The sequence below is a fragment of the Poromitra crassiceps genome (genome assembly GCF_964638095.1).
Source record: "Poromitra crassiceps genome assembly, chromosome: 4".
Classification (NCBI taxonomy): domain Eukaryota; kingdom Metazoa; phylum Chordata; class Actinopteri; order Beryciformes; family Melamphaidae; genus Poromitra; species Poromitra crassiceps.
Window position 1 is genome coordinate 1,615,355 of NC_139626.1, and position 23,963 is coordinate 1,639,317.

The window sequence follows — 23,963 nt, forward strand, 5'->3', positions numbered from 1 at the left end:
CAGAATTCAAAGAGCACTCTCTCCCATGCATTTAACTGATTTAAACCACCACCACAGGTGTTACCAACCTGCTCCAGCCTCTCTCTACCACATAAACAATTTAAGCACAGCTCATAAAGGCTAATTAGCCAATCTTAGGGACAACTTCTTTCAGTTTATTATTGGTGCAGAAAGTTTGGAGCAGAGTGCTGATGTCACACAATTAAAAGCAGCTGTAGCCAGTTGATAAAAGCCTGCTGATTTGTTAGGCCTATTCCCTATCATGTTGCACCACCTTGTGGTAGACTGTAGACGAGATAGATTATCCAGTTTATAAAAAAAAAGAACGAAAATAACCTATAGTGTATTTCACAGTAAATTATTTCATTTCACGGTGTGGTGTAGCCTACATATTTTATGTAGACACCACCCTCTGCCGTCTTTCTTTCTAAGTGTGTGTGTGTGTGTGTGTGTGTGTGTGTGTGTGTGTATATATATTGAAAAGTTGTGAGTTTATATAGTTCTTGGAATATGAATGTTTAATAACAAACAATACTCAAAAAAGTAGTTGTAGAAGACAATATATAATTTTTAATTTAAATTATACTTTAATTGAACATCAACTTTTTTATGTTCTCCTTTTGAAGATCCTTCAGGTGTTGTGAATGAATGTCATATTGTTTCCTTGAAGGCATTACAGATGATATAGATATAAATTAGGTTTAATTGTGCTTCAAACAAAAAACTGTTGTTTAAAGCTATTTCTCAAGAATATTATTACAATATTACATATATATATATATATATATATATATATATATATATATATATAGTGGGTCCCACAACTCCCACTATTAAATGTTTCATGCTGTTACTAATTTGCAAAATATGAATGCCTCCTGAGAAGACGGGAAAAAAACAATAATCAAATTGCAATATCGATGTAACAGAGTATTGAGGACATTGATTCTTTTTGACATGATTTTTCCTTGACTGACAAAATAAAGTATGCTGAGATTTCTCACTGTGTCCTTTCCTCTCATGAGGCAGCAGTTTCTCACTCATGTCATGTGGCAGATGTCAAATGATGTGCTTGCTCCTCTTTGCCCCAGGCTTAAAACTTTATCTTCACCTTCAGGTCACAGAACTGGGAAACGGCATTAATGAGATGTCGCTGGAGGACGCCGCTAAATATCCAGTCGCCTCGCAGCTGCTACTGACACTGCATATATTCAAACTAGCGTAAACCCTTAAGACCATGGTGCAGTGGTGCGGCCACCCCTCGAATCCCGACTCTCTACGACCTTCCTAATCCTAGCTACGGCCCCTTTCCCCTTGCCCCCATCAACACCCATATCCCCCTAGCCACCCCTCGTATCCCCACTCTGACTTTCCTAGCTCCCTAGCTGCGGCCCCTCTTCCCTAGCCTCACTAAACGTCCGTGAGTGAGTGACTGAGTCTGAGTGTCCTGTCTTTGCCATCTTCTGACCCAGGCAGAGCCTGCTGGCCCAGTGCCGTGAGTAAAACTTATATTGATCTACCGTTTTTTTTCTTCTTCTGACAAAACCAAGAAGCAAAGCTTCACACCTGAGAAAGACATCTTCACATCGAACCGTTGTTTGTAATAATTCGCTGTGGTGTGTAATGCTTTGTGTGATTCATCTCTCTCTCCAATCTCCCCGGCTCCTCTCCCTGCCACATCTCCAGAAGGAGAGCAGAGGAGAATGATAACTCAGATCCCAGATCTGATTGTGGTCATGGATGAGTGGGGGTGCCTCTTCGGAAGAGGGAGGAGATACAGTAAGGTCCCAGATTCCAAGGTTCCGGAGTCCAAAGTGCCAGATCCTAAAGTTATATAGAGTTGAAAACATTTGGGGAGGTGCTGGAAGCCATTGAAAGGTGTTTGAGAAGAGATGTCGAAGCTTTTGAGGAAGAGGCGAAGGATCCCTGACTGGAATCTCTCTGTCCCAGAGTCATATTAGTCATCAGACTGATAGACTGCGTGCCCAGATTGGGGGACGAGCAAGAGAAGAGGGCCTGGTAGAAGACCCTGGAAGAAGGAATGAGTTGGTTTTTAAATCAAATACTTGGAAGAAATATATTAACGGATTAAATAACCATAAGAAGTATGTAATAAGCTAATCAATGGATAGTATGTTGATTCTAAGATGTGTTATTCTAGTGTTGTTATATAACTGCTGCTGCTGTGATGAGAGCACGGGATTTATGTGTAAAAGGTCAGTTTGTCACTGTGATGAAATTACAGCAGTTGGAGGTGGTAGAGGTGTTTTTGTAATTATGTTGCAATTTTGATATGTATGAGAAATCTGTTGTAATTATGTTGCAATTGATGTGTGTCGGTTGGAGGGGACCGTTTTCGGATGGCCAAGTGAAGACAGGCCACAGTGGCTGAGGGGTCAAATGGCCTTGAAATCAATGGGTTGCACAGTAACGGTCGCCCGTTGGGCAATTAACGGATGATTGGGGAATCAGGTGTTTTCCAATGAAGGGGGGCGGGGGGGGGGGGGGGGGGGGGTCTTCACCCCAGTTCATCCAAAGACAAAAGCAGCCTAATATGGTGATGATAGATTGAGTAAAGGAGGAACAACATGTCAGAACCAGACAGTATAAAAGGGGCATCGGAGATTCAGGCAGGCACCCTTCAAACTTCAGAAGAGGGTAACTACTCTGACGCTCTGACCAGGGACAAATTGTGATCTAAAACTTACAAATTTTCTCTTTTACAGACTGGTGTGCAGCAACGCAGCAGTGTGAAAACATGAAGGTTGTGATTCTTGCTCTTCTGGTGTTGCTGGCTATCAGCCAAGGTGAGTTAACTTAGCAGAATACCCTATAATCCTACAAGCTGTGTTTTAAAAGTGAATGTTCCTGAAGCCTGAGCACAAGATGCTACACTTGTGCACTTGAGTAAACCGTGCTGCACAGGAGCATGGACTATGGTTTGTAGTTATGATCTACATAGGCTATTGTATTACTTCTATAATTTTAACTATCTAAATAAAGATTAGGCTATGTGTTCACTGTTCTGAAACTTATATAGGGCTAAGACAATTATTATTGGCAGGGAAATTGCAGTAAAACGTAAAAAGAGCATCATTTGTTTTCCAGGTGAAGGCTTGATGTGCACCACTCAGAGAGGAGCACGGGAGACCTGCAGTGGGAGAAATGATGTCTGCGCCATTTACACCAATTATGGTTTTGGCCGTAAGTACTGTGTGTCCTGTGGTGTACTATTCAATTCAAATGTTAGTAATCATCACAAGGTGAAGAGCCACCATACATGTATGTGTGTGTGTGTATATATATATATATACTGTATATACTGTATATATATATATATATATATATATGTGTGTGTATATATGTGTGTGTGTATATATATATATATATATATATATATATATATATATATATATATATATATATATATATATATATATAGTCAATTGAGATTTAAACCATTTCTCTCATTCTGCTACGTGTATAGTGGAATGACTGAATGTGATTTGAAGAATCATCTCATCATCCCCCTTTAATAGCCTTGCTAATAAACTCAATCTGCCAAGTTAGCACGTGTCTTTGTGGGCCGTGTCGTAGGAGGGCATTTGATTAATGAGCAGATATGCTTCAAATCATTCTGAACATTTCTTTAAGGGTAAACATCACATTCTGTTTTATTCTAATTTTCCACAGGTCCAGAGTTCTTCCGCGGTTGCATGAATGCAGATGAGTGCCAACGGATAGTTGATCAGAGACATTTCATTGGAGCCTGCTGCAGGGTGGATTTCTGCAACTGATCAGTACCATCTGCCAGACCAGATGTATCATACATGATGTGTATATGCCATGATCTCTGCAACTCATGAATACATTCATGTAAACTAAAGCATTCTCCTAATAAAGAGCAATCTGTTGCATAGTTTTTGGCTTTTCTCTCTTTTTGTAGAATGACTTGTGTGTGACAAACTACCATATTAGATGACATCACATGACAGCCAAAATCTATAGCAGAAATGTTACATAAACCAGTTGTTCTCAAACTGGGGTCCGGGGACCCTGCAGAGGTCCTTGAGGGGATTCCAGGGGGAACCCAGGTAATCATTTATTTTCACTAGAATTCCAACCATAAGTAACACAATGACAGAATGTATTTTGGTCATGAGTTTCATATACACTTTCTAATAAAACATCTGAAAGTGTGACAACCCTCCCACTCTCCTGGCCCTGTCGTACAGCAGGAGCCTGGTGTTGGGGCCGTTTGGCTGATTGGGTGCACCTGGCCATTGTGTTTATTGAAGACCTTCAACTATATTCAGTCTCTCTTCCTCCTCACCGATGCACCTTTCCTTCTGTTTGTTTGTTTTGTGTATTGACATATTTTATGTGGTAAAAGCAGATTTGGGTTTCGAAACTGAAATGGCAACTGGAAAGAGCTGCTAAACGCAAGACACACCTCAATTAATTAATCATTTGTGTAATTAATCCTCGATTTAACACACAAGGGTTCATGGACTGGTCAAAGAGCTGCAGAAACGAAAGATTCAATGATGAAGAATTGGCATACCTGACTTATAACTACTAGTTTATGTATTTTCAAAACAAGTTGTTGCTTTGCCCAAAGGCTAGAACTGGGAGTTGTTCAGGTGGGGAGAGTACTGTGTGTGACTCATTCATTCATGTGTGACCCCCCCCCCCCCCCTCTCTCTCTCTCTCTCTCTCTCTATTCAATTCAAATGGCTTTATTGGCATGATAAGGTGCATCTTACATTGCCAAAGCATACATTAGCAACACTTAGCAGTTACAAAGAATCAAAAACAAACTCTTCTCAAACTCTGTAGGAACTTCTCAAACTCTGTGAGGAAATTAGCACCAGTTGTGTGGGTTCTCCGATTTCTGTTTACTCTGGAGCACAGTTATCTGTAGCTTAAATGTCAATACCAAATGCACAAAGTAAAGTATCCTAATAAAGAGTAAATGTTGGAATTAAAGTAAAGCCCATGGACATTTAGTCCATGGGCTAATGCTGAGATTTTCACAAATCACTACCACCTATAGAGGTTTTCACCAGCTGCAACCCCACAGCGCTTCCTTTTTCTCAGCTTCTTCTTCTGTGTTTTATGGCGGTTGGCATCCTTAAATGTTGCATTACCACCACCTGAATCCCGGTGCCACAGGGCGTGGTTATTGCTTATCCTATGTGGGGTTAGAAATGCTAATGACCAGCCGATCCAATGGGTTGCTAGCCTCTCCAAGCTAGTAGCTAGCCTAGACAAGCTAATGACCAGCCGATCCAATAGCCGATCCAGTGGATTGCTTGGTAAGACAAATGAATAGTCGGCTTCTCATTTCTCACCGACGGTCTCTCAGTTGCCAGTGCCGGCATATCATTGGCCAGATCCATAGCTGGCTTTGGCAAAGATATAGCCTCCGACGGCTTCTCAGTAATCTTAATTTTGTCCCTTATGCTGCCCCATAGTTGTCAAGTTAAAACTGTCTATAAGGTGGCAACGGTGGCAACACAATTTTTTTTTATTTTTGTCACATGTCTCTAGTTTAAATTTTGGTATGATAACCGTGCCAACCTTGTCGCTTACTGAAGAAGAAACAAATATCTCCATGTTTCATATTTTCAAACAACAGAATAAAACAAAACTGACAAGACATCAGAAAAAAAACAATTAGGCCTATATTTTAAAGATTATAGCCAACCCAGCCCTTTTGACCATGTCCATACAGGTAAAGGGACAATACAGCCAGTTCCCTTGTGCAAAAAAGTGATTTTGGCTCCTCTCATAAACATTCTGGTCTGAGGGCACTTTCTCAATAATTATGCAACAACTTCAATTCTACCAGACCTCTGGTAGAACTAAATGAAATGTGAGTTCAAGTGACCGGCTGGTTTACCAGGCTAGGTTTTCTGACCCATAGGGTCATAAACAGTCTGGTCTGAGGCCACTTTCTCAATAGCCTACTGCTCTCAGAGCAGATTATACTATATACATGCAAAAACATTAATTTGCTGCTCTGAGGGCAATTTTCATAAACATTCAGGTCTGAATGGTATGGCAGGGTATGGCAAGAAATCTTCCTAAATCATATGGCTATTTATGTAGCCTCAACGCGAGACTCATCAGTCGAAGAATGACTGACGAGTCTCGCGTTGAGGCTAGCTATTTATGATTCTTGAAATTAGAAACCTTCCCTTCAAAAACAGTAGGCCTATTATGACAGGGGTGTAAAAGAAATATATCAGATCAGTTTCGTTTCAAATGTTTCATATTGTAAGAGTATTTGAGTTTTGTTAGTCTTTTGAGATTTAAACCATTTCTCTCATTCTGCTATGTATTCCTATAGCCTAAAGTAGGTGGAATGACTGAATCATCTCATCATCCCCCTTTAATAGCCTTGCTAATAAAACTCAATGGTCTTTTTGTGGGCTGTGTTTCAGGAGGGGATTTGATTAATGAGCAGATATGCTTCCAATTATTCTGAACATTTAGATACAGTACAAGATACGGGCAGAACTGTCATATGAGTGATTGATATATATGAGTATATTCCTCCTGAGAGAGACCCTGTTGCTCCACTTTGATCCTTGCAATAAAGCACAGCCAAAGCATTTCTATCAATGTTTTTGTAACTTCTCACTAGAAATAAAATACTCCCAAATGTGCAGTGCACACTGTCACACAATTCAAACACAGCAACTGTATCTGCTACGGCTTAAATGACCGTCACTTTTTCACTTGCTTGTCACTCATCTGCCACAGTCATGTCACCCTGACCCATCTGTAATATTTCATGTTTTTCTATGTATCGTGTTCCCAACCTACCACTTTTCCACATTAGGGAAAACACAGAAGTATAGGTGAAGGTGGCACTGGTGTCTGTGCCCAGGGCATTTCCAAGGTTCAAAAGGTTTAGGCGAAGATGGCTGCCCACAGTTTGGAGTGGATGGTTATTAGATACCTATACCTGCTGGCAATCCACACTGATGTGTTGTTAATGAAAGTGCTTTAGAAAAGACACAGCAGTTAATGACAGATGGGAACAGTGCCCATGGTCTGCCAGGTGGCTCAACCTTTGTTCGCTGTACGCAGCTGTAGCCAATTTCAAATATCAGGCTGTCAGTTATGAGGGGTACAAAGAAATCGGGGGGGGGGGGGGGGTAGCTGAAATGTGAATGTGTCAGCCCCCCATCCCATCAATCATCGTGGGTCGAGCCCCAAAAATTAGGGTCATAGCCTCCACTCCACTTTGAGAGCCACTAGTACAGTATAGGCACATGTTTGCACCACAAATCAGAAGTCAGAATTCAAAGAGCACTCTCTCCCATGCATTTAACTGATTTAAACCACCACAGGTGTTACCAACCTGCTCCAGCCTCTCTCTATAACATAAACAATTTAAGCACAGCTCATAAAGGCTAATTAGCCAATCTTAGGGACAAATATTCAACTTCTTTCAGTTTATTATTGCTGCAGAAAGTTTGGAGCGGAGTGCTGATGTCACACAATTAAAAGCAGCTGTAGCCTAGTTGATAAAAGCCTGCTGATTTGTTAGGCCTATTCCCTATCATGTTGCACCACCTTGTGGTAGACTGTAGACGAGATAGATTATCCAGTTTATTAAAAAAAAAAGAACGAAAAGAACCTATAGTGTATTTCACAGTAAATTATTTCATTTCACGGTGTGGTGTAGCCTACATATTTTATGTAGACACCACCCTCTGCCGTCTTTCTTTCTAAGTGTGTGTGTGTGTGTGTGTGTGTGTGTGTGTGTGTGTGTGTGTGTGTGTGTGTGTGTGTGTGTGTGTGTGTGTGTGTGTGTGTGTGTGTGTGTGTGTGTGTGTGTGTGTGTGTGTGTGTGTGTGTGTGTAATGTGAGAGAGATGCAGTGACGTAGTTTTAACAGTGTGAGGCAGCAATGCACCAACCCGTGCCTAGTCTGCCGGAAATTTAAAGAAGAAGAAGAAGAAGAAGAAGAAGAAGAAGAAGAAGAAGAAGAAGAAGAAGAAGAAGAAGAAGAAGAAGAAGAAGAAGAAGAAGAAGAAGAAGAAGAAGAAGAAGAAGAAGAAGAAGAAGAAGAAGAAGAAGAAGAAGAAGATTATCACGTGACAAAAATAACATTGTCACGTGACGCACAAATCCAGGAAGTGTTTTGGTTGCACAAGGCGGAAGTGAGAGCGGGTATGATTTTGCTCAGCCTGAAAGTAACGCTATTCGGCTGCTATAAACAAGGAATAGCGCCGTTATAATTTAGAAGTTACGGGGCGCAGTGGAGTTTGTGTTTCAGTATTTTGGTAAGGACGACGGCGGCAACGTGTTGTTTAATCTGTGTGACAACCTCGGATAATCATAGCTCGCTGTTTGTTGTTTTTGCATGTAAGCTAGCCTCGAAATGCAAGTGACATTTTATACTTTTGTTATCTATGGACTGAGTTAAACTGCGTCAATTTGCTGGGTTCAAGCATCTAACTTGTGATTTTGTTGGCTGGCCACATTTTCCTGTTTTGGAAGTGCGGGGGGACTGTCACATGATGTGGTGTTTGTTTACCTTTATGTTAGCTCTGCCAGCTGCAGGAGGCCACAGGCCACTAAATAATGATGACTAGCTACACTACAGTGAGCTAGTTGGTGGTGTGGCTGGCATCACCCGGGGAGAAGACAATTCAGCGTTATTATTATTAGAAGAAACAATGAGCAAAGCATGAGCTGTGGGGGGAGGGGGGAATTGACAATCTTTGTCACACATCATAAAGCCTTCTTTACTTGCGCATGATGTCATAAATATTGCGGCATGTAGCTGTTAAGAGCCATTTCAGTCAAAGTCAAAGCAAAATACTAGTTACAGTGTATTTATATTATCAACTCTAAGGCCTCAACTATTTTTCCCATTTCCATCTAATGTGCAGTGTTGTGCGGGGGGACTTTTGTCACCAAATGCTTTCCTGAGAACGTGGTCTTTACCAGCTGATTTCCTGTGGTGTTATTTTTCTCGTTAGATTGGGTCACTCAACCTCTACTTGTCCCGTCTGGTGCTTAATTGGCACAAGGAGTTCAGCCGCTGACCTCGTTCACCATCAGTGCCTCTGGAGTTTGGCTCTGCTGCCCGATCCAGACGTCTTGTCTACCCCTCGCCAGCCACAGTTTCAGCCCAGCTCAGGCCCTCTCATCCAGAGCAGTCTCTGTTTCTGTCAATGGCGGCCGGGCGCGGTGGAGGAGCAACCAGGCCTCATGGCCCCGCAGCAGCCAACAAGATCTGCCAATTCAAACTGGTGCTGCTGGGCGAGTCGGCGGTGGGCAAGTCCAGCCTAGTGCTGCGTTTTGTCAAAGGCCAGTTCCATGAATACCAGGAAAGTACCATTGGAGGTAAGTGATACAGAGATGCATCTCTAGACTGTTGAGGAACTGAAATTGAATCTTAATGAGTAGATTATGCTCCTGTCTATCGATATAGTTCAATGGACAGATCATCACGCTAACACGGTCTTTGTTCGGGGTTCTAGTCCCTGTCTAGCTCAATAGGTAAAGCATTGCACTCATACTAACAGGGTTTCGGGTTTGAGTCCCACTGTGGTAACCATCTGGCAGCGTCAGGTTACCACTGTGGGCCCCTATAATGAAAAGGTGTTCATTCATTCATGCTTTGGATAAAATGATTTAACGAATGGCATATATTATGTTATGATCCGAATCAAATTCCACTTGTGAATGTGCACATTGCCTCACTGGCTTTGACAAAGTAGTCTTATCACTAGCGTGTCCCCAACTAAGAATTTGCATAGTCAAATCTGATTGGTCTTTTTTTTTTATTGATCCATATTGCCCCATTGGCTTCAGTTTCTTTTCCACACCAGACAAAAGAGCTGAAGAGCCCAATTAAACAATTTGTCTTCTTGACTCTGCATAAGAAAATCTCTCTTTAATGCACTGAGACAAAGAGAGAGCAAGCATGAACGTGCCACAGCAGCAGAAACCTAAATGCGTACTGAACAGACCTCCGTCATTCAAACTCCTCTGCAATTCGGAAGCCAAATTCTGTCACTCAAATTTCCCTATAATCTGCAAAGCCCTACGTCCATTCCCTGTGCCAACAACGCTTCTGTCACCAGTCAAAGGCATATAGGCGTATTGTAGTCCAGCTGTGGTACGTCGGGGTGGGCGGATCTCACTCCCCCCCCCCCTCCCTTTCTGCCTTCTTCTTAAAAAGGCTGTAGGTATTTTGTATCTTCAGTTTAATTTCTCTCTTTTATAGTTTAGTTTCTGTTTGATAAACCAAGTGCTAACTGGAGGATTTTTATTGTGAAGAGAACAGATACTGTATATATTCCGGATTTTTTATGGTAGAACGAAAGAAGAGAAGAGACTAGTGAAGCAGAGGTGTGTGTGTGTGTGTGTGTGTGTGTGTGTGTGTGTGTGTGTGTGTGTGTGTGTGTGTGTGTGTGTGTGTGTGTGTGTGTGTGTGTGTGTGTGTGTGTGTGTGTGTGTGTGTGCGTGCGTGCGTGCGTGCGTGCGTGGCATCTAGATTGGCCAGCGGAGCGTGACGTAGCGCTCCATCCCCCAAAAGTTGGATCGCCATGACCTCTCTTGTCGTATGACCTCTGTGTGTTTTTCACACATACCCCTGCGTTACCCACTGCCAGAGCCTGTTGGCTTTTTATTGACATTTTGACCAGAAGTTTCCATTTGATTCTGGCTAACCTGACAATGCGCAGCTGTGTGAGCAAACTGCTCAGAGGAGGAGAGAGGGGGAATAGCCCGGAGGGGGAGCAGCTCAACGGATCGGGAGGTGATGTGAAAATGTCAATGGCCTATTTTTAACGCTTAGCCCATTGTGCTTTACAGGTATAAGTGGTACTTTTAATGTAAAAAAAGGTATAACGTGCCGCTGCCATTATGATTTCCTCATTCTCAGGTTTTTGACACCTATGCTGTCAAATTAGGCTAAACAGAATAGACACCATGAACATAGTGTCAGTTGCAAAATCCGTTATAGTAATTACTGGTCAATAGTGGAGTTTCCTTGCTAAGCAATTAAAAGTGATTTTTATGGTCATTCTCCCGAATCCCACGTGTCATGCTGTAACATATGCATTTTTAATCGACTTGGAAGAAGAGCAACTGAAAGTTCTTGCTCCTCATCCCTGTAACCAACAAATCACCTATTTCTGAGCGAGGAATTTGAGTGTGCATGCTCTCCACATCAGATGACAAAACCTTCTAGCACTAAATTAGACGCACAGTTGGACAGGACCTTACAAGGCAGAGAAGTGAATGGGTACTGAATCCAATACACTTGTCCAACTGTCATACTGTCATTCCACTGTTGAACTGTCTCCTTCCTCTCCACAGCTGCCTTCCTCACCCAGACTGTCTGTCTTGACGACACCACGGTCAAGTTTGAGATCTGGGACACAGCGGGCCAAGAGCGTTATCACAGCCTGGCTCCAATGTACTACAGAGGAGCACAGGCCGCCATCGTGGTCTACGACATTACCAACGCAGTAGGTCCCCTCTCTGTGGTTCAACTGTGGTGAACAGAACTTAGCCAGTAGCCACAAAATTCTTGCTTTGCTTTAGATTCGAGGCTGAAATGTAATGGCAGTATGGCACACTGCTATATGGCACCTCAGTGGGATTGATAAAACTACTTGTTTTATACATTTTTATCTTTATTGAAGACAGGTTCTCTATCAAATTAATTAGCTGGGGCCTAAAAAATCTACTGTACTTTTCACTGTGGTTGAACATGGTTGTTTTTAGTGCACATACTGTACCTGTGTATGTGTTAAGTAGTGACATCAAATCCTCAGGTCGGCCAGTGTTACTTGGAGGTCGACTTCACATGAGTTTATATGGACTACCGTATATGAGTTAGAGAATTTCTGTATTTTTCAACCTGGGCCTTATATTATTATTATTTTTATTTTATTTTTTTATACACATTTAAAGCAGCTACGAGCAAGATTTTCGATTGTTATTAAACAGTATAATTATAATATTGATGCATCACATCTTACCTATAATAGTAGCTGAGACCAAAGCCGTGTGAATCGGAGATTGCTCTCTTGATGATTATAGAGTCTGTGTCTGTCTAACCTCGCGTCACCAGGCTCTCTCTCTCTATCTGTCTACCGGCGGGCCGGATAAACCCGGAAGTGAAATGAAACGGTTTACGGCAGCTGCCTGCCTTCAACTGTTTCGCTCTGCCTAGCAACAGACCATAAACACGGAGAACGCCATGCAGGGGCTTGCTACTCTCGCGAACATCTCTCGTTATATTCTAACAGTTTGTTTGGAAGTTATTTTGTTATTTTGTGGTTATGGCCGAAGTGGCTGCCGCAAACCGTTTCATTTCACTTCCTGATCTGCCCCGGCCGCAGACAGACTAATCGTCAAGACAACACTGGCCAATTCACTCGGGGTTCAAGCGAGACTACTCGGCATTGGTCTTGTCTACTATTTGAGGTAAGATGTGATGCATCGATATTAAATTTAGACTGTTTAATAACAATCGAAAATCTTGCTCGTAGCTGCTTTTAACTAGTCAGAGCAGAAACTTTTGAAATTGGTGCAGTACTGAGCAAGATCGCAGTCAGCAGCTGCAATGGCTACAATGTAATCACACGGGGGAAAACACAGCATCAGTATATCCTAAGACAATTGCTCACTTTTGCAACTGATGCTCGGATTAATGAAAATGAACGCTTGCGTGACCTGGCAGCAACGTGTTCACCCTCTCTCTGCCTGCTGTCCCTCACATTGGTAGAGAGAGAAGCTCCCGTTGCCCCCGCTCTTCAATTTATTTATTATTATTTTTTTATTGATGTTTATGCGTAAATCACTTGACATACAGAAATCAATTCTTATATGGTATAGCCCATCCATCATCACATAGATTTACATATTTTTTACATATATTATATAAAAACAAAATAAAGACATAACAGTAAACAGAAAAAGAAAAAAGGAAAATAAATTACAACAAACAAAAAATGTTGATGAAAAAGAAAAATATATATATATACCACGTGGTCAGATCTTATATCTCATGATACTTGTTATCTTATCAGAAGGGAAGAACTTCATTTAGTCTTTAGACCTTTCGGTTAGCTTCAAAAAGTGACCCCATATCTCAGTGAAGACATCTTCTCTTCCCGTAGCTCTATAAGTTACCCTTTCATAAGATGCTGTACGACACATTAGTTCCAACCATTCCTCAAATGTAATGGGAATAAGTGATTTCCAATGTCTTAATGCAATTCTACAACCAGATATCATGGCCATTCTATACCACATCCCTTTATATTTAGACAATATGGTATCTTTTGGTAACAAACCCAATATGCATGTCGCAGGAGATTTATGTATTTTTTTATTCAGTATTTCACTCAAAAATACTACAATTTTGTCCCACATGTTCTTAACCTTCTCACATTCATACAGCATATGTACAAGCGTACCCACATCTTTATCACATCTCCAGCAGGTGTCATTATTTCTCAGCTTAAGTTTGGCTAGCTTACTGGGGGTCCAATAGCTTCTATTTAACACTTTGTAAACGATAAGTTGTGACTGTGCTTCTCGAGAGCATTTATGCCATTTGGCTACTAACTTCTTCCAAGAGTCTTCAGAAATATCTTCACAAATATCCTTCTCCCAGCTTAATTTCAAGCCTGTCAGGTTGGGTGCCTGATGATCTCTGATGACATCATAAAACCTTGATGCACCTCCTCTTTTATAGCAGTCTTGATAAAATACTCTTTGAATCTCAGTTAATGGGTCAAGTGAGGAACCTGTCACAGAGGATATACAGTGCCTAATCTGCAAGAACCTATAGAAATGTTTGTTGTCCAGTCCAAACTAGTCATTCTTGATGTCCTCAAAGGGTATTACCCCATCTTCTCCTGCTAAGTCCCCTAGGACATAAATTCCCGACTTGACCCAGTCCTCCCACATGAAAGAGTTCCCATCAATTTTCAATTTTTTATTAAACCAAACGGAGGCTCTTGGTGTTAGATATGGGTTAGCTCTAGTTAATTTGTGTGACTGGTTCCAAGTTTCTCGAACAAAAGACAGAAGAGGGTTCTTAAAAGGTATAGGTCTGTCTGATTGTGTTAGGAAGGATTCTAAAGATGAAGGAGACACCAGTTCTTCCTCAATCTTGACCCAGGCAGGTATCTGTTTTACAGAAAGATTGAACTTGGATAGCTGTAAGAGTGAGAATGCATAATGATACCAGATTAATTTAGGCAAAGATAGACCACCTTTTTCCTTAGCTGCATACATTTTGGCACCACTAAACATAGGTCTTTTTCCCATCCACAAATAGTCACTGATTACTTTATCATATTGAATGAGCAATTGAGGTGGGAGAGTTAGGGGGAGCATATATAGAATATAATTTAATTTAGGGGCTATTATCATTTTCACTAAATTTATCTTACCAAGAAGGGATATACACATTTTGGCCCAGTTCTGTGTTAAAGTTTTAATATATTCAATTATTGGGGCAATGTTAGCTTCCATTATATCTTTCAACCCTGGGGTTAGTTTTATCCCTAAATAAGTCAGACCTGACGGCATCCATCTAAACTGCCAGTCCTTCCTAATGGCTGGTGGACAAAACCTAGATAGAGGCATAGCCTCTGATTTACTCCAATTAATTGTATATCCAGATATAGCTGAAAATGCGTCTATGACTAATCCAATGTTTACAGCTGCTGTTTGAGGGTTGCTGGAAACCAATAAAATATCATCTGCATATAAAAGCAGTTTATGCTCCTCTTGCCCAGTAATTACCCCTTTGATGTTTTGATTGGCCCTCAATGCAATGGCCAGTGGTTCCAGAAATAGTGCGAACATTTGAGAAGAGAGTGGCGACCCTTGTCTGGTCCCCCGACCTAGGTTGAAGGACGATGACATACGGTAATTCCATTAGTCAAAACTGAAGCCATTGGATTAGCATACAACAACTTCACCCATCCAATAAATGATGGACCAATTCCGAATCGCTCTAGGGTGTAAAACAAAAATGAAAATTCAACCTTATCAAATGCCTTTTCAGCATCTAGTGAGAAGGCCACTGTAGGCTCTTCATCATTCCTAACTTTCCACATAATGTGTAACAGCCTACGGAGATTGTCAGCTGAGTTCCTTCCTTTCACAAACCCCACTTGGTCAGGGTGCACCAGGCTTGGTAGCACTATTTCGAGTCTATTTGCAAGAATTTTTGCTAAGATTTTCTCATCTATGTTAAGGAGGGAGATGGGTCTATAGTTTCCGCAATACTGAGGGTCTCTGCCTTTCTTCTGCAGAAGTGTAATAGTAGCAGATCTCATGCTAGTAGGCAAGCTGCCCTTCAGTAAGGAATCTTGATACACCTTTAACAGTCTTGGAGATATTGTCTCACTGAATCGTTTATAGAAGTCCGGGGTAAACCCGTCTTCACCTGGTGCTTTCCCAAGTTTGAGACTACGGATTGCAGAGTTTATTTCTTCAATAGAAATGTCTCCTTCTAGTGACTCCATTTGGTGTTCCAACAATGATGGCAATTCAATCATAGAGAAAAATGCATCTAGTTTATCTTGGTCTGTTGTTACTTGTGATGTATATAGATCTTGATAGAAGCTTGTGAAGATGTTATTTATTTCCTTTTTATCTGTAATAATAATGTCATTTTTAGCACGAATGGAGGGTATAATGTTTTGATTTTGTAATTGTTTGACCCTATTTGCTAATATTTTACCCGCCCTCTCCCCTTGCTCAAAATATTTTTGTTTGGTTCGGAACAGATCAAATTCTGCTATCTTTTGAAATATATTGTTCATCTCATATTTACATATATTTAACTTCTTCCAAATTTCTGGGTCTGGATATTGACTATGTTGATTTGTAAGTATTTTGATTTCCCGATCTAACTCAATCAGCTTCTGTTTCTCTACTTTTTTTATTAATGAGCTATGTTGTATAAGCCTGCCTCTTACATAGGCTTTACATGCATCCCACATTATGCCGCTATCATCTATTGAGCCCTCGTTAAGTTGCCAAAATTCATCAATTACCGTTTTAATATATATACAGGAAGCTTCACTATTTAACATTGAGTTGTTAAAGCGCCATCTTGGAGACCGCTGCACCCTCTCCTCTGATGAGACTACTAATTCAACTGGTGCATGATCTGACAATATAATATTGCCTATCCTGCTGTCTGCTATTTGACTCACCAGTGTATTTGAAATCAGAAAGTAGTCTATTCTAGAGTATGTGGAATGAGGATTTGAATAGAAAGTATATTATTTTTGTTGGGGGTGCAGCAATCTCCAGATATCCACTACACCCAATTCGTTCAACATCACATCCATCGCAACAGTCCCTTTGTTACTGATGTTTCTGGGTTGAGAAGATGTATCCATCAGTGTGTCTCTAACTAAATTGAAGTCCCCTCCTAAAATTATATTGTTATTCCCTATTTTCCTAATCACATTGCCGACTACATAAAAGAAGTCTGGGGACACTATGTTGGGTGCATAGATATTTGCTATTGTAATTCTCTGACCCTCAATACTTGCATCAAGCACGACCCATCTCCCTTCTTCATGAGAAAAGCTAGCATGTACTTTAAAGTCTAGGTTCTTCCTTATTAAAATAATTACCCCCCTTTTCCCGGAAGAAAAAGTGCTATAAAAGATTTGACCCACCCAATCCTTTTTGAATTTGACTGATTCATCGTCATTTAAATGTGTTTCCTGAATTTATAATCCATATAACGTTAGTCCGGCTCAAATAAATACAGGTGGCCATCAAATTCAAATGCCTCGTCCTCCATAATCTCGAAATCAGATAAATATTCTGCCATGACTTACAAAAGCATTCAGCTACTCCAAAACCAGAAACATGGCAGCCCCCAGCTTTCCCCACAACAGCTGACTTCCGGCAAACAATGCAACTCTTGTGAGACTTGAGCGAGACTCTTGTGAGACTTGGATCAAGCAGAAGATAAATATCGATTATATCTCTCTATAATAATGTCATGGTGGAATAATCTGATCCTGTCAGTGGTAAAAAAAAGAAGAAGCTTGTTTAGTGCAGTAGGGGCATGTGGGAAAAGTGGCTGCCAACTGACGCGATCTTGGTCAATACTGCACCAATTTCAAAGATTTCTGTTCACCTTACTTAGTTATACATTTAAAACAAATGCAAATAGTGTCCAGGGTGATGACTTCTCCTTTAAGACCAATGTCAGGCAAGCCTGTTGTTTCATCAGGATACTTTCACACGAGCAAAGAACTGGGTGAAGGAGCTGCAGAGACAAGCCAGTCCCAACATAGTGATCGCTCTGGCTGGCAACAAGGCTGACATCGCTGACAAGAGAACCGTAGACCTTCAGGTATGAAGATATGATATACAGTATATCATGCCAGCGGATGTTAGTGGATCTGGAGATGGCACGGTCATCACATTTCCCTCTGGTGTTGCCTTGGATCAATTTTGTGATGGCTCTTGTCCCAAGTTGGAGTCAGTTTATTTTCAATTATTTCAAAAAATATTAATCAAAACCACAACATACTACTAGATAAGACTTAAGCTTTTAACCTAAGCCTCTCTTTTTTTACAGCTAAATATATTCAAAAGATCAGAAATCCACTTCCTGAATTCATTACTATTTAAAAGTGAATTGCACCATTCCCTGCAGTAAATGTCTAATAATATCCTAAACATCTAAATAATGTTCCCCTCAGGAGGCACAAGCATACGCTGATGACAACAGTCTACTCTTCATGGAGACCTCAGCCAAGACTGCCATGAATGTCAACGAAATCTTTTTGGCTATTGGTAAGAGCATCTTTCTACAGAGTGAAATGTACATCTGATTCGAATCGCCGCTCCCTCAGACAATAGATACTTTAGGTCAGTGGTTCCCAACCTTTTTTGTCATATGTACTCCTTTAGCTGTTTTGCCATGCCAATAGTATCCCTCACCCGTTCTTTGCGCCACAGGAGAAACACTGTGGTGGGTCCGTGGACGTATGAGTAGTCTAAATCCAAATATATCCAAATATATTTTTCACTGAACTGCCGGTGTTTGGGCGTGGCCTCTTCTTTCCTTTTGTCACCGGGCTCCTCCCCTAAACCTGAATCTGGAGCGACAGCAAGTAGATGTTTGAGCCATTTATCCATCCATCTCCTGTAGCTAGTTCATGTCTTGGGATTTGTTTTTTTATCATTTTTTAAATCAATTGTAATCCCAAATCTTACCCCATGGAAAAGTACCCCTAGCGGTCCACGTACGCCTGGTTGGGAATCACTGCTTTAGGTAACGCTTTAGATTACAGTGCCGTTTTTCTGCAAGTTTAATTTAACATACATTTTAGAAAGAGAAAATTGTTACAACAGACCCTGACCTGGCCTACTGAGTATACACTGTTTAGATGGTTGGATTTGGTTCAACCTTAGGAAAAATAAACTATTGCTAATGAATAGAAAAACAGCGCCCAGTCTCTGTCTTTTTCCTTTTCAGTTTCATAAGTTCATAAGTTCCCATTCATAGTTGTTACACTATATTTTGTTGCAAAGTGCAATTGACATTTTTGAACTTTTAAATTTGCTGCGTTTTAACGTCTTATGTCTGTGACTCTGTCCCTGTAGCCAAGAAGCTACCCAAGAGCGATCCTCAGGGCGGAGCGGGACCAGCGGGGCGGACCAGGATTGGAGTGGACCTACAGGAAGCCGCCCCCCAGGGCCGCAGCGGCCGCTGCTGTGGCGGCAGCAACTAGCATCTGCAAAACAATGAACTTAGTGAGCGAGCCCTGAACATGGTTTTAACTAAAACCCAGAGAGGAGGGAGAGGGCAGAGCCACTCTCCATTCCTGCACTTAAACTGAGATTACAGATGAGATTATCTGGATCCCCTTTGATTGAAGGAACATTTTTTAAGAATCATAAGCTAGATGGGATTACCAGTATCCCTCACTCCTTCTCTTCTCTCCTTGCCTCTTGTATCTATCTACCTCCCTATCCATATTCAACCTCTCTGTCTCAGTTGATTCAATTCTGTCTTAAATTACCTTTTTGAAGGATGATGGTTGTACGTCATTTTACCCTCTTTGTGTGTGTGTGTGTGTGTGTGTGTGTCAGGTGTGTGTGTTTGTGTGTGTACACACACATGCAAAATTTGGCAGTTTTCTTTTCTACTCCTACTGTTTCCCACTCGTCCTTATGAGAGATACAAATACCCAATCATGTTTGAAAACGTAAATGGGACAAAGCCGTTGATCTTAAAGGAGGTGTTTTGTCTCACTGCTTTTCAGATCACAGCATTTTGCCGTGCTTTTTAGGGACCTGGACACTGGTGGCACAGTGCAGCAGGTAATGATTTGATAGACTATGCACCTCAAGGTGTCTTCAGATCTGTGGAACAAATTCACTTGTTTGTACCCATTGTGCATTAACACCTGTAACACCAGAGAATTATGGGCAATTTCTGTTTTTAATTTGTGAGATAAATGTGGGGGGAAAAGACCAAAAAGTAATAAATAACATGCAAGATTTCTTGATCCGAATCTAGATTCCAGTCGATTCCAGTTGTTTTCAGTTGTCAGACTAGTTGCAGTACAACCTCTAGGATGTAAAGACATTCCCCGATTTGAAAATGGCTAATTCCTGTAATAATTATGCACACCCATGTTTTCATTGTATTGCCCCTTTTAAGAAATGCCATAAACCTCTACTCTACCTAACGGTGTCCGCTGTTGAGCACTGAGTTGATATGGAGAACCTTTACCATGGCACTTCCAGGGTTTTCTCTCTCATTTGTTTGTAGATAGATTTTGTTATCATGACCATCTCTGTTTTGCTTCTGCTAGGGCATGCCACACTATAGCTATTTATATTTGAAATACTTTATGGTACATAAGCATTCTTTCTACAGACAAGACCTGCGCTTGTTTTTCTACTTGTTGACACTGAGCTCAATTCTAATTTGATCTAGAAGTGGTATTTTTCTTGCAGTGGTGGTGACCCACCACAGATGATTGAAGGCTCCCCACTGCACTGGTCATAAAATTACTGGCTTTATCATTGAATTGAAAGGGTTATAGAAGCGTAGTAAGAATTAAGTAAATTCCTTAAGTAAGTTCTTGCTGCTTGTTTCATACATTCATTGACTTTCAGATCTTGCTGATCAAATGTTTACGGCAAACTCAATTATGGCTAAGGCTTACTATGACCATGCAGAATCAACTCAACATGTTCCGAAAACAGGATTGAAAACTTTGTTTACTGCAATCCTGTGGTTAAATCACATATATCTTTTTTAATTATTTTTATAGCTTAGCTGACAGCACAAACATGCCAGGAATCTTTTTCAATTTGTTGATCTGTCATAGTCATAGAAGGTAACAGAATATCATGGAAGATCTTGAAGATGGATAGTGGGTACACAAGGTCAGTGAAACCTTGGATAGGAAATGTAAAATGCTCAATCTGTGAAGATCCTCTCTGTTGAAGAAAGTTAATTTGCTGAATTGATCTGCTGTGTGAAATTTATAATACTTTTAGGAACACAAAAGAGACTCCATTCACTCAATTCAACCTTTTTTTGCTGTTATGGCCATAACAATTATTTATTTTATTTATTTTACACTTGGCCAGTAGGTCAAAGCTACGTAAATGTGAATAATGCATTGCCTGGCCCCAAACCTGCAAATCCTCCCACTCCACCAAGGCTGCCTCTGAAGAAGAAAACAACTCAGTCTGATATCAGGCTAAAGAATGCATTGAATGTGAGTACATTTGAAATGCATGATTTTTTAACAAAAAAAAATGTTTTAATTCCAAGGCATAAATTGGACCGTTATACCATAGAAGCATCAGTTTGCAGTAAGTGTCCTAGAAACAGCCACAATTCACATTTCCAACCACTAGATGGAAGCATAATGCTTTCCAAGTCCAGATACAAAGCCAAGCCACAAATTGGTTTTCTTGATTGCATGTGTGATTCATCATCTATAGAACCACATCATAGTTCTACACGGTGGTGAGCATGTTTTTCTGGTCTTCATTTAGAAACTGGTAAACTAAAGATTATGGTGTGTATGGGTGTGTGTGCGTGCGTGCAAATGCTTGAACTACACCAATGAAAACAGATAAAAATCTATTTTGTTCACTCAATACCAGTTAGACATGTAACTTAAGACATCATTCTTAGTTAAAATATTGTCATGTTTGGATGCAATCTTCTTAACCACAATTTTAATAGCTTGAATGTATCCACGGTATGGTGTGTGCATTTGTATCATACACATGCACACACCATACTGTGGATACATTTCTTCAAACCATTAAAACATACATACATACAAATTGTATGTGAGAATGTGGACAATAGGCAGAGTGACCATGTAAAAAGCCATTACCTACCTACAGTGTTTTGCAGAGACATGGCACAATCGAGGTATGCTTAATTTGTGCTCACCTACTACGGCACATTTTAGAACAGGGTTTCTCTGGGTTAATGCATCGGCTCACTCTATTTTGATGTACAGTACCTTAATAGAGATGCCTGCAGCTCTTTCAGGTTTAACATCTATTAGTTGAAGAAAGTGCATAATATTTAAAATCATATTTTAAATGGTCCTCATGCAAGGGAACTCATTTGTATTTATTTAGCACATATTAAAATAATCGGCATACAAAGACACCATCAAATGCAATTTAAATAAAAGAAAACATGCAAGGAGATTCCAAAAAGCCCTCAAGGGGCTTGACAAAGCGGCATCCCCCAAAATATCTTAAAGGCACAAAAAAGCATAGCTTAAAAAACATAAATAAGAACACGCGCACACACACACACACACACACACACACACACACACACACACACACACACACACACACACACACACACAAGGACATCAGAGTACAGAGATTAGAACAAACAAAATAAGTAAAAAAATGTTAACAAAAAACAGAACAAAAAAAAAAAAGACAGAAATGCAAGTGGCAAATAATGTTGGGCTATTTATATAGCAACATATTTTTTGTATATTTTTTAAATGACTGAGGAGAGAGTTCAACAAGGTGGGTGGGGAGTGAATTCCATATCTTGGAACCTCTATAGGTTATGTTAAATTGAGATAAGGTGGTACGCGATTGAGGGGGGCGGAGCTGAAGTGCTTTTCGGGTTGGGTAATTGTGAAATTGATTGTTAGGAGTAAAGAAATTGTGAAAAAAAGAGGGAAGTATTTTGTTCAAAGAATCATATACAAATTGAGTGACTTGAAGGGTGTTAATCTGAAAAATATTTACAATGCCAAGTTTACGAAACAGAGGTAAAGAGTGACTTCTTGGATCTGAGAAGGTAATGATTCTCACTGCTCGTTTTTGCAACCGAAAAATCCGTTGTAGTTTTGTTTGATGAGTGCTACCCCAAGCAATGTTACAATAACTGATGAAGGGGTAAATCATAGAATAATAAAGGTTGAGAGAAACTTTTGTGTTGATGAGATAGCGGATTTTTCCAATTATACCAATGTTCTTTGCAATTTTGGATGATATTAATGAAATATGAGGTTTCCAAGATAGGTTTTCATCAATAAGTATACCAAGAAAACGAGTCGATTTGACATTAGCTATTGCAATATGGTCAATAAGAACCATTATATTCTCAGTGTGCTTCTTATAATTGGGACCAAACAAAATGAAATTAGTTTTCTTAATGTTCAGTGACAGTTTGTTGATTTTAAACCATTTTGACATTTTTTCCAATTCCTCGTTAACAACCTTCACAACCACATCAAGCTCTGAGTGAGAATAAAACAAGCTTGTATCATCAGCAAATAAAATTTTGGATAGCAGTTCTGATACATTGGGCAAATCATTAATATAAACAAGGAATAACAATGGCCCAAGGATTGATCCCTGGGGGACCCCACAATTCACCATAAGAGGAGGAGAGGTTACTCCTTTAAAGGCCACAAACTGTTTTCTATGTTCTAAATATCTGGTGAACCACAACAAAGCCTGATCATCCAGTCCCAAATAATTTAATTTCTGTATTAAAATATGGTGGTCTACGGTGTCAAAGGCTTTTGACAAATCTAGAAAAATTCCTATGGTGTATTTCTTATTATCATTTGCTCTATGTAATTCATTGGTAAGATGTGTAATAGCCATGTATGTAGATCTGGATTTTCTGAAACCATATTGATGTTTATATAATATTTCATTCCTGTCAAGATAGCACAGTAATCTGTTGTAAGCTAACTTTTCAAGAATCTTAGAGATGGAGGGTAAAATGGAAATGGGTCTGTAGTTGGTAAATATTGCAGGATCATCAGCTTTGTAGATGGGGATAATTTTGGCCGTTTTCAATTCTTGTGGCACTATTCCTTTACTAAAAGAAAGGTTAAATATATGTGTCAAAGGTTTGACAATAGCATCAGAAACCACTTTGAGTAGTTCTGCGCTAATATTGTCATAACCTGGAGCAGAATTCTTCAGAGAGCCTATTATCTTGGAGACTTCACTGCAAGTGACCGGGCTAAGATGAAATCCACCAGTAGGGGGTGCTGTTATAAATTGGAGGGGACTTTCATTGACCACAGGGATTTTAGATGCCAGTGCTGGTCCGATTTCAGTAAAGAACTGGTTAAATTTGTGGGCAATTGTTTCAGGATCCTTTATAAGTGATCCATCAACACTCATGGTTTTTTGTACATTGGATTTTGAAGAATATCTGTGGCTTAGTCTGAGCGTCTGAACATGCCTGACTGTATCAGGTATTGGATCCCCTCGAGGATCAATTTCAAATTCAATTTCAAAAAGTTATTCTGATTCTGTCAACATATGTCATTCAGTGAATTTATTCAAAGCACTGCATTATTCGAGTATGGATGGAATCAGTGGGAATATGACTCCTAATTCATCTAAAGCCATGCTTCGCTCACTGACATTTTGAAT

The 23,963-nt window shown here is 40.3% G+C and overlaps 1 protein-coding gene and 1 long non-coding RNA gene across 3 annotated transcripts; both read left to right on the forward strand.

Moving 5' to 3' along the window:
- Nucleotides 1–2,668: 2,668 nt before the first annotated feature.
- Nucleotides 2,669–3,903, forward strand: LOC310775349. The gene is made up of 3 exons (XR_014552654.1): nucleotides 2,669–2,807; nucleotides 3,109–3,204; nucleotides 3,694–3,903. It is a non-coding gene; the product is annotated as an uncharacterized lncRNA (long non-coding RNA).
- A 4,264-nt stretch (nucleotides 3,904–8,167) lies between these two features.
- Nucleotides 8,168–19,740, forward strand: LOC310775344 (ras-related protein Rab-5C-like). Of its 2 annotated transcripts, XM_083635492.1 has the most exons (6): nucleotides 8,168–8,302; nucleotides 9,005–9,371; nucleotides 11,355–11,506; nucleotides 17,269–17,391; nucleotides 17,744–17,837; nucleotides 18,651–19,740. In XM_083635492.1, the coding sequence occupies exons 2-6, from the start codon at nucleotides 9,200–9,202 to the stop codon at nucleotides 18,776–18,778; spliced, it is 669 nt and encodes a 222-aa protein (XP_083491618.1). In that variant the 5' UTR covers nucleotides 8,168–8,302; nucleotides 9,005–9,199; the 3' UTR covers nucleotides 18,779–19,740. The 2 variants fall into 2 exon arrangements, with proteins under 2 accessions (XP_083491618.1, XP_083491619.1); XM_083635493.1 differs by lacking the exon at nucleotides 17,269–17,391.
- Nucleotides 19,741–23,963: the final 4,223 nt, after the last annotated feature.